This window comes from Dipodomys ordii, unplaced genomic scaffold (genome assembly GCF_000151885.1).
Source record: "Dipodomys ordii isolate 6190 unplaced genomic scaffold, Dord_2.0 Scaffold17, whole genome shotgun sequence".
Taxonomy (NCBI): domain Eukaryota; kingdom Metazoa; phylum Chordata; class Mammalia; order Rodentia; family Heteromyidae; genus Dipodomys; species Dipodomys ordii.
Genome location: NW_012267233.1, coordinates 11,141,107 through 11,154,804, shown reverse-complemented (window position 1 = coordinate 11,154,804; position 13,698 = coordinate 11,141,107). Strand labels below are relative to the sequence as shown.

The 13,698-nt window shown below is 37.3% G+C and overlaps 1 protein-coding gene across 1 annotated transcript in view; it reads right to left on the bottom strand.

The window, feature by feature from the left end:
• Rgs22 (regulator of G-protein signaling 22) overlaps nucleotides 1–13,698 on the bottom strand; it is a 99,287-nt gene that overhangs the window by 65,815 nt on the left and 19,774 nt on the right. The window contains exons 4-10 of the mRNA XM_013012450.1: nucleotides 13,257–13,478; nucleotides 11,548–11,633; nucleotides 10,819–10,987; nucleotides 7,930–8,047; nucleotides 5,046–5,652; nucleotides 3,605–3,766; nucleotides 2,103–2,277 (exon numbers count right to left, since the gene is read on the bottom strand). Of these exons, the coding sequence (XP_012867904.1) occupies nucleotides 2,103–2,277; nucleotides 3,605–3,766; nucleotides 5,046–5,652; nucleotides 7,930–8,047; nucleotides 10,819–10,987; nucleotides 11,548–11,633; nucleotides 13,257–13,478 (1,539 nt within the window). The remainder of the gene's footprint in view (nucleotides 1–2,102; nucleotides 2,278–3,604; nucleotides 3,767–5,045; nucleotides 5,653–7,929; nucleotides 8,048–10,818; nucleotides 10,988–11,547; nucleotides 11,634–13,256; nucleotides 13,479–13,698) is intronic.

Genomic DNA, 13,698 nt, shown 5'->3' with positions numbered 1-13,698 from the left:
CAGTCCATGTAGGAAAGTTCATGAAATTCTTATCTTGAATTAAACACACACACACACACACACACACACACACATACACACACACAGCTGGAAGTAGAGCTGTGGCTCAAGTGGTAGAATGCTAGCCTTGAGCAAAAGAAGCTCAATATAATGCCCAGGTCCCAAGTCAAGCTCCAGGATTGCCACAAAAAGCCAACTCCCTGAATTTCAGGACCCTAACTCTTTTCAAAACAACTAAATAAGGATTCTCTGATGGAGGTACACAAGCATTTGGTACACTTTTAAAGTTCTCCATCTAAATCTAGGTTTAAAAGAAAAACAGACCAAGAATAACTGTAGTATTTCCAGCTCTAAAACACTACTTAGAAAATAAATTTTTTAATTGCATTATATACCTTCCTGTCTTAAAATATCTTGCTAACTACTCAGGAGGCTGAGATCTGGGGAATAAAACAGCTTGAACACAGAGCTATCATTTAAAGAAGTTGTATGTCACTATGGCCAATAGTAATTAATATTTTGCAATGCCTTTAACGGCTAGTAAGATTAATGAGGGTCTTAAATGCAGGTTACTATATCTCTAAAAGTATTCATTGATCATTTAATCTATATAAAGTCAACTAACTTTTTTCTCTTTTATGATTTATTCCCTTATCCTTTTTTATACTTTTATTCTTTCCCATGTAATGGAAGATCACTTTTTGTAATTCTGTTATTTCTAGTTCTTACACATCCATTTAATACATATTTACTAAGCTATTATGAAGCCAGGCACTGTTATATATAATAGGGACAACTAATTAACCAAAGAAAACATCCTTACATTCTAGTAGGAAATATGGGACAATAAGCAGGTAAATGACATGGTAATCATAAACACAATAAAGCAAAATAGAGCAGAATAAAGGGCACAGATAAAGATGGAAGGGGTGTGCTATTCTATGCAAGTATGCTTATATAGAAGAGTCAAGCTAGCGTTCCAAAGTGATACTTGAGCAGTTACTTAAAGGAAGTGAGGAGCAACCCAGGTAAATATCTGGAGGAAAAAATGTTCTAAGTAAGAGAACAACAAATTCAAAGTCCTCTGTGTGTGTGTGTGTGTGTGTGTGTGTGTGTGTGTGTGTGAATGTGTTCAAAGAGTAGCAAAGAATTAGTGTACTGATGACTTTACTGTAACCTTGTTTCTGTTCTTTTGGATAAATGTCCAGGCGTGGGATTGCTGGGTCAAAAATTTACTTTTTTTGAGGAATCACCATCTTGGTCAAAGCCCAACAAAATAAATCCAAGAGGAGGGGCAGGGCGAAGAGGAGAGGTATAAACTAATGAAGGGGAGAAAGTGAAGAGAATGCAGTCAAGAATTCATTTTATATACCAAAAATTAAGAAAAATAAGGAAGGGGTAGATTGAAGGCGTTGAGAATGTTGAAGGACATGACATTGATCAAGATGCATTGAAGGCCGGGCACCAGTGGCTCACGCCTGTTATTCTAGCTACTCAGGAAGCTGAGACCTGAGGATTGTGGTTCAAAGCTAGCCTAGGCAGGAAAGTCTGTGAGACTTTTATGTCCACTTAACCACCAGAAAACCTGAAGTGGTGCTGTGGCTCAAGTGGTAGAGCGCTAACCTTGAGTTGAAGAGCTGAGGGACAGTGTCCAGGCCCAGAGTTCAAGCCCCATGATGGACCAAAAAAAAAAAAAATAGATGAATTGTATTCATGAACTGTGTTGCTATATGGCACCACTTTTGTATAACTACTTAAAGATAATAAAAATAATTATAAAAATAATCATAAAGAATTAGTGTAGCTGAGGTAGAGTAAGAGAAGAGAGACAGGAGTCTGACAGGAACTGTACAGCTATGTAAACACTGGATTCTATCGTGAGTGGAAGAGGAAGCCACTGTTGAATTTTGAGCAGGTAGGTGCCATTACCATATATTTTTAAAAGATTACATTGATTGGTAGATGTGATCTTCTTTTTCCTAGCTGTGGTATGGTAGCAAATTCATTAGTACAACAACAACAAAGCAAATATAGGGATGAACTTTCATGGCCATCTAACTATAAACTTAATAGGAGATCACAGCATCAACTTTACACCCTACCTGGACGTCAGGTATCTGTGGAATGCAAGACTTAGGTCTTAGTGGCAAGAGGGTTGCCATTTGTGGGAAAGGGTCAATATCCATCCTTGGTTTCTCCTGCCGGAGTCGCCAAAATTTCAGTTCAGCACTAGCATGTTTTGTGGAGGTTGAATGAGTGACGCAGAATCTTGGTGCCCTTTCACAGGAAAAACAAGTTTAAGAAAAAAAGATATTATGGTTAAATTAGACAATAAGAACTCAAAGCCTGTAAGTAATATAATAGCTGAGCTCATAATTATCAATCTTGCTAAACCTCATTTCTAGTCATTTGTTTCTTTTTCTGCTACCTACACTTAAAAAATATTTTCTTTATGTCACTGTCTGCAACCTCTTCATTCATATAAAAGATAATATGTATTAGAGGGAAAAATCATACAATTACATTCAAAATTATTATCTGCTTGATAAGAAATGTAAATCTATTGATGAAAGAAAATTTAAAAGAACCTGTCGTTTCTAGTAAAATAGAATAAAATGTACTGTGATAATTTTAAAAAGTTATCACCTTTACAATTACAATAATAAATGTATATAATTTGTATACATAGGACCACTATAGAAATACCTTGTATCTTTTTGTATATCTTAAATATAAAATAATTTTAATGAAAAAGAATAATTCACTGTATATAAAAGAACACAAATCGCATAAGGAATGTAGAATTCCTAGTGGGAGATGATGTCAGAGAAGTAGGCAAGGACCAGAGTATGATTACCTTACTTGATAATTTCAAAAATCTCAACTTTATACTAAAACTTTTAGGGCCATCAATGATTTTTACAGCAGAGAAGTGACAAATCAGATGGGGCGTACATAGTCACTGATCATCAAATGGCACATGTGTTCCCTACTGTGTCATTCTCTTTTCCCAGGAGAAATGCGACCTCCACTGTGTACCTTGTGGATCACCACACATTTTTGGATGTTAATTTCACTTGTGCATTCCTCTCACCTGACTATGACCTGTTAACATGACCAGGTTTTACCTTTTATCATTAGCACAGCAGTTGTCCTATAATTGTTCAAGAAATGTTTATTGAGATAATACACCTGCACCTATAACTACATGTATGTACACACACACATACACACACCTTATGAGATAGTGTTTAAACATGTAATATATAGAAGGATGTGCTCACAAGATTAAAAGGGAACTTAAGTACTGTTCAGCCACATTAAAGTCACCCAAATATTATCATTATCTAAAATGTACTTATCTAATGTACTTATCATCTAAAAGATAAGTATATTAGAAAAGGCCAAAGATATAATTAATCTTTTCATTTTAAATTTAGATAGAAAGACAGACAGACAGACAGACAGACAGATAGATAGATAGATAGATCTAGATCTAGATAGATTGGTCTACATATAGATAATATATAGAGATAAAGATATTATTCAGAGGTGGATTAAGAAAAAAAATGGAAGTAAATTTGACTCTCATTGTTTTTCTTACCAATATAGAAGTAAAGGTTTTACAACCTCAACTTGAATATTTTTTAAATGGTCATCAGTCCACTGAGCTCCATCTAATAGTTTCAGTTTTGATAAGATTTCTGGAGAAAGGTAGCACTCTCCACTGCTCACAAGATAGCATTTTTTCATCTTCTCAAGATGTCTGAAATAAAATTACACAGCACACACACGGTAGAATACTCCACCAGTCAAATGTAATGTTTCGACATAACGACTTGTAAACAAACTTTACAACTTTGGGGGGGGAAAGGACCGGTGGGGGGGGATGGGAAGGGATGGGAAGGGGAAACAAAGGAGGAGGCAACAATGCTTGATAAGAAATGTATTCATTATCTTGCCCATGTAATTGTAACCCCTCTGTATGGTATTTTCACAATAAAAAAAGTAATGTTTCAAGTAAGTAATAAACTATCTCAAAATGAGCATTGCTTTATAGGAGTTTTAAGTCTCTGTGGAGGTAAAATATTTCTCAAGTTGTTTTCTAATTAAGCTGAGTAGTCTTCAAAGCCCCACATCCTAATCTCAGAATTTGTAAATTTGTTACCTAAATCCTTTGGACCTCCAGAACAGTTTATTTAGGCCACTAAGTTCATGTTCATTTATTATACCAATAATAGAAACTATAGTATTGATTCTCAAAAAAACTCTAAGGTTTCTTGAAAAAAATGTCCCTGGTAGTAACCATCCCATGATCAATCATAATCACCTGTTTGGTAACTTGGTTGATCTTGTAACTATTAAGTTCTGTGATTTGTATATCATTAAAATAACTAGGACAAACCTGTCTCTGAGAATTACAGCCTATTACAATGATCCACTTTAAAGCAGATCAGGAAATTATAGACAAAAGTAAGAACTTCCTAAAGGAGTGTCCTCTTAAGATTCTTAGACTTACATTAACCTAAAACATATGGAGCTGGCTAATGGAAGACCTGAGCCCATTGAAGCTCTGGGAGTGCTCTAGCAGAAAAACTTTTTCAGATATCCAGGTATGTGGCATCTAACCAAAGATTATTAAATTTGTTAACCAAGTAGATTACTAAGGAAAAAAGTCCTTAAATTAGCATAAGTATCTATCTTATGCAAGCATGATTACATACCAGGTAATTTTTTTTCTAGCAGAGTTCTATCTCATTGGAATATTACAAAGCTTACATAGCATGATTTTTGAGCAGTTCTAAAGTTAACAGAATGAAATATGCAAACCCAAATAATTAAAATTATTACCCAGAAGCCATAAAATCAGAAAGCTTGCAGAATCAAAATTTATTATAAAAATACTTTATTATTATTGTTCATTCAAAAATATAAATTATATACCTTTATGTTTATTTTAAGCTTTTTGCCAATGCTTTAAAAAACCTAAACAGACATTCTATGATTTGTTTTTAAAACTATTAAGAAATAAAAAATAGAAATACCTTTGATGTCTTTCAGGCTCCTTAAGAACTTTTAACCTCTCGATATCCATCCAGAGCCACCAATACCTTTCTCCTAATGTGCCCTTTATAAATTTCTTAAATCTTTCAAATTCCTTTCTATTACCAATGTCATAAGTTCTGTGAGAAACACACCAGTCAGCCCTGCTCTCAGGTCCAATGCTCTCACTTGTTGAACTTAGACTTATTTTTCCTAGTTTGTCTTCTAGGTTTTCATCTGTGGTTGGAACTCCTCTACCTACTAACTTTTGACAAAGGGCAGACTCAAAACAATCATCAAATGACACTTGTGTTACATGACTGAAGTCTATAAAGTCTGGGTTTTCCAAAACTAACCCAGTAATTTTCTGAATGGCTGAATTCAAAACAAAGACCACAAAGGAGTTTAAAAATTCTTCACATGTTGAGAAATGTAATTCCAGGTGTTCCTCAATCTCACTCTGTTGCTTTTCAAGGTATATTCTCAGAAGAGCTTGAGAAGCAGTGTCTTTTACACAAACAGACCCTTCTTCTTCTTCTTCCAGTGAAATTAAATTAGATGCTCTTTTTTTTGTCCTGGGGTGAACTCCATCATCAAAGATAAAACTTTCTGCATTAAATCATAAAATGTTATTAGTTAGATAGGAATACAATTTTTATAATATATATGTATATACATATATAATAGATGCTACCTAGAGTATTGCCATATGGGTTTATCGTGGAGAATGACTGCATTGACTATTATCTTCAGAAAGATTCTGCGGACATATTTGGAGCCAGAAGGGAAATAACTGCCAGGATTCATTAGTTGTCTTCCCTGGACACAGCATGAGGGATGGGTGGCAAATGACTGAACAGTTATTGAAAATAGGAATACCAAATTTCTCCAGAAGAGAGCCTTTGTGAACCTGTGAAGGGGACACAGGATCCTCCAAACAAGAGGGAAGCTGGAGTAGAGGCCAAGGCAGGCATTTCCACTCATCACCACCTTGCTACCCTTTCTCTTTGTGTGTGCTTTTTTACTCTCTACCTTCTACTTTAATATTTTGAAAAAGCAAGGGACACAATTATGTAGCTATTTTCCATTAGGGAGGGTTTTTTTTCTCCCTCATCACTTAGATTTAGGTTCAATTATAGAGCATTCAGACTTATCTTCCCCAGAAGTTCCCAATGCCTTTCACAGTGATTAGAGTTAAAACTGTTAGGCTGAAATCTTCTGAGTAATATTTAGATGTTTTTCATTAGCAATATCATAGTTGATGATTTCTATTTCTAGTATGTTCCTTCTGTTTTAATGCAGAGCTTGACTCACCAATAAAAGCTTCCCAAACAGAAGTTTATCTGCTTTTCAAAATAGTCAGCTTAAAAAAACAAAGTAAGGGGGCTGGGAATGTGGCTCAGTAATAGAGTGTTTGCCTAGCATGCATAAAGCCCTGGGTTCGATCCCTCAGTACCACATAAACAGAAAAGGCTTGAAGTGGCACTGTGGCTCAAGTGGTAGAGTGCTAGCCTTGAGCAAATGAAGCTCAGGGACAGTACCCAGGCCCTGAGTTCCAGGCCTAGGCCAGACGCAGAGAAACACAGATTGCATGGTTTCTCTCATTTGTGGTAGCTAAAATGAGCCTCTATACATACAAGTAAACATGCTGGGTGGTAAGCAAGGGGTTACAAATGAATTAATTGAAATATAATATAGTCTATGTAGAGTGCAGATAGTATAATTCTTTAAAAAGACCTACATCAAAGCCCAACAAAATAAGTACCAGGGAATGGGTACTTGTAAGAGGGAAAGGTGGGGGCAAGGAGAGAGGTAGAAGAATAAAGAGGGCACACAGAGAGAATGCAGGCAAGAATTCATTGCATATACCACAGAATTGAGAAATATAAGGGAAGGGGTGGATGGAAGGGCGGTGAGGATGTTGAAGTGATGACATCGAGATGCATTTGTTAAATGGCAATGAAAAAATCAATACATAACCTAAAAACTAACAACAGTGAGCCAGGTGCTAGTGGTTCATGCCTGTAATGCTAACTACTCAGAAGACTGAGATCTGAGGATACTGTGGTTCAAAGCCAGCCCAGGAAGGACAGTCTGTGAGAGTCTCATCTCTAATTAACTACCAAAACACCAGAAGTGGTGCTGTGCCTTAAGTGGTAGAGTGCTGGCCTTGAGCTTAAGAGTTTGGCTTAAGAGTTAAAGCCCCAGGACTGACCAAAAAAAAATTTTAAAGCTCAGGTACAGCACCTAGGCCCTGAGTTCAAGCCCCATAACTAACAGAGAGAGAGAGAGAGAGAGAGACTCCAAGTAGAAAAATGCTTTTTAAAAATCACAGAGAGGGCTGGGAAGGTGGCTCAATGGTAGAGTGCTTGCCTGGCATGCCTGAGGCCCTGGGTTCGATTCCTCAGCACCACATAAGCAAAAAGAAAAAAAGCCGGAAACGGCGCTGTGGCTCAAGTGGTAGAGTGCTAGCCTTGAGCTGAAGAGCTGAGGGACAGCGCCCAGGCCCAGAGTTCAGGCCTCATGACCAGACCCAAAAAAAAAAATCACAGAGATAATAAATGTTTCAATGGGATTTTAACCCCACCTCATTTTCTCTCTATCAACTTGCTTCTCCAAGTGTAGTAGTAAGTGAGCCCAGTGTGGTGGTGCAAGCTCATACTCTCAGCACTCTGATGTTGAGGCAAGAGCACAGTGACTTTGTGGCTAGCCTCGGCCATGTAGCAGACCTTCTTGTCAAGAACAAAATAGCAGGTGGCGAAATAGAGTCAGCGGTGATGTGGATGATTTTTTTTTTCTCCCCAACTATTCTGTCTTGACAGATTAGACCAAACAAAGGACTCGAAGAAGAGCTCTGAAGTCATTTTTGGCCTATCTTTAGCTTACCGGAAACAGATGGTGTGACTTTGCTGTGGGACATAGAGCAGGGTAAGGCAAAGGTGGAGACTGTTTGCTGACTTTGCTTTGCTAGTGAAAACCAATCTTTTGTTTGAGTGTAGGAGGCCTAGGGAGAAAGAGTCATATTAGTTTAACAAAAGATAGAATTAATCTAAAAATAAATCATATACACTTTGGGGTGGTAGCCAAGTATACATAAGTATGTTAACAGAAATATGGTGGGATCAAGGGAAGAGACCAGATGAATGAAGAGAGGAAAGGAGTGGAAATACTCTCATAAAATACAATACAGGCTGGGACTGTGGCTTAGTGGTAGAGTGCTTGCCTAGCATCCATGAAGCCCTGGGTTGGACTCCTTAGTACCACATACACAGAAAAAGCTGGAAGTGGGCATTGAGGCTCAAGTGCTAGAGCGCTAGCCTTGGGCAAAGAGAGGCCCAGGGACAGTAACCAGGCCCTGAGTTTAAGCCCCAGGATCAGAAAAAATATTCAATGCAGCCAGCCCTGGGGGCTCAAGCCTGTATTCCTAGCTACTTAGGAGGCTGATAACTGAGGATTGCAGTTCAAAGCCAACCCAGGCAGGAAAGTTTCTTGTTGTTGTTTTGGAGGGGTGGGTCATGGGGCTTGAACTCTGGGCTTGGGCACTGTCCCTCAGCTTTTCAGCTCAAGGCTAGCACTCTACCACTTGAGCTACAGCGCCACTTCCGGTTTTCTGGTGGTTTATTGGAGATTAGTTTCATGGACTTTCCTGCTCGGGCTGGCTTTGAACCGTGATCCTCAGATCTCAGCCTCCTGAATAGCTAGGATTACAGGTATGAGCCACCGGCGCTCGGCAGTTTGTGAGATTCTTATCTCCAATAAACCACCAGAAAACTGGAAGTGGTGAAGTGGTGCTGTGGCTCAAGTGGTAGAGAGGCAGCCTTGAGCTGAAGAGCTGAGGGACAGTGCCCAGGCCCAGAGTTCAAGCCCAATGACTGACAAAAAAAAAAAAAATTCAATGAATATTTTACAAAATTAAGAAAATCGAATGAAGGACTGAGGTTAAGAGGGATGGAGGAGAATGATGAAATGGATGACATTGCTCAATATTCACTGTATTCATATACTACTTTGTTGAATGACAACTTCTTTGTACAACTACTTAAAGCTAAAAATAAAAGATTTACAGCATTCCTCCAGTCACAAAACAGATAAACCTTTATAACACTAGTTAATGCTACACAATATGTAAAAGAAAATTATTTTATAAAAAAAAGAAAATTGCACTGAAATGTGTATTGGCTAAACGAATAGTAGGAAGAAAATTTTAATCTAGACTTTTTAATTGATCACAAAGAAAAAAGTATGTCACATAACCATGAAGTACTTCTCTACTCCAACTCTTGGGCTATTGCTGACCAAAGCAGAGCACAAAACTCTGCTTCCCAGATTTACAATTGTCTTTTTTTTATTTTTACTGTTTTATTAACTTCACATGTAAGCAGCCAGAACTAATTCCCCGGATTGATCTTCCCTTGACATGTTTATTGGTCCTAACCATCAGTACATATTTTTATAACATTCCTGACAATTATAGAGGGTATAAATTAAGAGAAAAATAATACTTAAAAACAAGTATAAGAAGGAGGGTGGGGAGAGGGGGGAGTGTAGTTGTGGAGGTGGGAGGGAAGGGATAGTAGGGGAAAAAAACAAAGGAGGCGGCAACAATGCTTGATAAGAAATGTACTCATTACCTTGCTCATGTAACTGTAACCCCTCTGTACAGTATTTTTACAATAAAAAACAGATTTAAAAAAAATAAGTATAAGACAGAAGGAAAAAATCCCTTTAGTACCTCACTAAAAATTATTCAGCAGAAATAATGGAAGTGGTAAAATATTTTTACACTGATTAGGAACTACAAAACGAAAAGAAAAAACAGTTCAAGTAACCTAAGAGTATCCATTCTAATACAGATAGAAAAGAGGTTTCCTCTTGTATGACATTTGATCAGCTGTCTGCAGTATTCTGTTAAAAAAGCATTTGGAGCCATGCCCTAGCTCAGCAGAAAGATGGTCTGTCATGGATGGAGATTAAGACTAACAGCATACAGGCCACATACTTGTCCCTGCTTATTTCATATACACTCATCTATTTGGAATATGTTGTGGAATCTTTATCTCCATTTCCAGCCTGGGAAGAAACAAATGTTTCTCTCTCCTTTTCTACTTTTCTCTACTTCAAACCTGCCACACTAAAATAAATCCTTGCTAAAACTTTCACCTGGTGAGATTCTTTTCTTTCTGAGACACCCTGGAGTGACTTTCATGAGTAGATCTCAAGGACTTCTGAGTTAGAGTGGAACCACAGTACAGTGAAGGTAACGGCTTCATTATACTATGACAACCAAGAAAGACCATTGGCTCTAGGTCACATCTATCCAAATGTACTTGTATGACCCAACATTTGTGCATCACAGAGGACAAATTTATCTTATAGTCTTTTATTACTCTAATGAATTTTACTAGTAAGTAATTATCTAAACAACACAGAAAACTCAATTTGCCATCTTTCTGTACAAAATTAATTGAATCCAAATAGCAACAATTTCAGAATAAAACAGATTATCCTTGTATCTTGGGTGATTCTGAGTGTGTTCTTCAATCTTGCTTCTGTTACTTCAGACATGAGAATAATACTTCTAATTGTATTTCAGATGAAACAGTACAGAGCCAATATGTCAGCATAACTATATTCCTATTACAGAATAATTCCTAATTGTGTCTGAGAAGTATTTTACATTGTTTTCCTTGTTCAAGAGCTACAAATGAAATTCATACCTCTGAAATGATGTTTCATTGACGTGCCAAGTTATGAAAAAGATAATAACACTTTTACCTCACCAAGAGAAAGGTAGAACTTTTTCATAATTATCAGATCTTCTTCATCAGTGAGAGAAGGCTGTGGACTGGGTGTTTTTCTTAGGAGCCAGGGAGCAAAATTCGCACCTATTGTAAAATTCATACCTGACTTGCTCCATCTTACTTGTGAGACCAGTTTGGCTAACCTGCATTTCAGAAATCACAAATTTTATAATAAGTTTCAGGTATGGTAGCACTTAGGAGAACAAAAGCTAAAGTTTGAATTTGTAGATTTAAGCAACTCTCTCCTAACTCTGTAGAATGATTCCCTTAGGCTCTGCTAAAGTAACAGCAGCTCCTAGAACTATTCATTGATTAATCATTTTTAGTTTATTGTAATTGAAAAATGCATATTCTAAGAAAGTTTAAACTTTGGTAAAATTTGAGAACATACATACTTATACTTTAAAAGCTATGGTACATAAAGAAAAACCTCAGCCCTGTGCTGACATTCTTTTTGGCATCACATTAACAAATACTTTACTCATTGATAGACACTATCATTGATAGACATTATCATTGATAGTACCACTATCATTATAATATTAGTAACTTAATTTGAAGATAATTTAAAGGTAGATTTAAAAGTACAGTGATGAAAGAGGTATAGCTGAAATAGAATTTTGCTAAGAAATCACAGAAAAATAGCTTTAGGTGAAAGAAAAACATACATGGAAAAATATGTATGTTGATGAAACTACAATACCTGTATTCAAAATAGCAATCACTTTCCAGAAAAGCTGGAAGTCTTTCTTTTTTGATCCATTTGATACCTTGTTCACGATTGAGACACTATTGGGAGAAAGTGATAAAAGAAAAAGAGAGTCAAAGAAAATCATCTTTCAGGACAATTGATGCCTAACCATGATCTCTATCACTAGGAACTTCTATTTCTACAAGAGACAACAACGATGCTGAGCTACAAATATGAGTCAGGGCATTCTTGCCCCTAAAACCTCTCTACATCTCTAGGTCAACTATCACTCCCAACTTACAGATTAGCAAATTGAATTCAGAAAATTTTGTAACTTATGAAAAAGGAGAAATGCAGGGGAAGAGTTCAGCTTTAGTATTGTGTGTGTGTGTGTGTGTGTGTGTGTGTGTATGTGTGTGCGTGCATGCACGCCAGTCCTGGAACTTGAACTCAGAGCCTGGGCACTGTCTTGTCCTTGGGCTTTTTTGCTCAAGGCTAGCACTTTATTACTTGAGCCAAAGCTCCACTTCCAGCTTTTGGGTGGTTAACTGAAGATAAAAGTCTCACAGACTTTCCTGACTGGACTGGATTCAAACCTCAATCCCCAGATATCAGCCTCCTGAGTTAGTAGGATTACAAGCATGAGCCACCAGTTCCTAGCTAGCATTAGTGTTTTTGCTGCTATAAAATGAGTAAAGAATAATCACAAACAGAAAGAGAATCACCAAGAAAACTCAGCTCACCAAGGCCACTGAAGGACCCTATTCTAGTTTTAGATTTTTTTTGTTAAATATTTAACATCCCCCAGCACTCTCCTGGAGATATCGAGGTTAATCTACAGTAGAGGCATCATAGTGTAGGCTTTTGGGGACTCCAAACCAAGAAGAGTTTTCTATAGATCATGCCCTGATCTGACCTAAAACATGACTAGCTAGGTGGAGGCACAGGCGTGAGTAGAGGGGAAAAAAATCTAGTAGTATTTCATCTCAGGATGTATCTGAGGAATAGGAGGAAGGTTGAAGAAGTAGGCAGGAATTTCATTGTAGGGGAAAAAAATTAAGGAATTTAGATTTTACCTGTGGTTATACATCCAATACAAAGTTATTAAGTGTTTATGAAGATACTACTCATCCTAAAACATTCACCGTAATATTGACACTATTTTCTTCCTTATATTCACTTTGCCTAGATTTTAAAAAAGTCAGAACCTAGATAAATGCTACTAACAAGTAAAAACAACCAACAAAATACATATGTCAGGTAGGTAAATGTGTCTGCATTTACATGGCTTCCATAGACCAACTGCTACATGAAGAGTTGTGTTGTGACAGTGGCATTAGAGTCAACACACAGATCATGGCAGATCCCAGTGAGAAAAGTGAGTGGTCACACAACAATGCTGTAGCATCTGGTAAGATGGTGTTTACAAAGGTTCCAAAGGCGCACCATGTGGCACAAAGACACTAGGCTCCTACTGTTGGAAAACTGGGCAGATAATAGTTTCCTCTGGCCCAGCAAAAACATCCACTTGTTCTCACCAACCAATCAAAGAAAACTTCTAGATCCAATTTGGCTATTAATTATGAACTAAGGTAGTAAGTAGTAAGTACAGCACAATAATTTACTTAATCTTTGGAAAGAGAAGCCCAAGGACTTTCACATTAATTTCATCAGATGCTTTCTCTATTTTGCAAAATATAAACTCAACTATATTTTCTTACCATAATATTGTAGTTAACATTGATGGTTTCCTCTTCACTGTGGACATGCATTTGAAGAGGTTTAACCTCATTCTTTCCTTTCCTTATAACATCATAGATGGGATTTCGAGGTTGCTGGTTTAGAAGAATTTTTTTCAGTTGTTTTTCTAAAAGTTGTGGGGCCTCGTTAATTATTTCAAAAACTCCATAATCCATATTAAATCTAATTGCTTCTGAAAATGTCTGTAAGATAATAATTGAAAGAAATTTTAGGGGCTGGGAAGGTGGCTCAGTGGTAGAGTGCTTGCCTTGCATGCATGAGGCCCTGGGTTCGATTCCTCAGCACCACATAAGAAAAAAGCCGGAAGTGGCTCTGTGGCTCAAGTGGTAGAGCACTAGCCTTGAGCTGAGGAGCTGAGGGACAGCGCCTAGGCCCAGAGTTCAGACCCCACTACTGGACCCC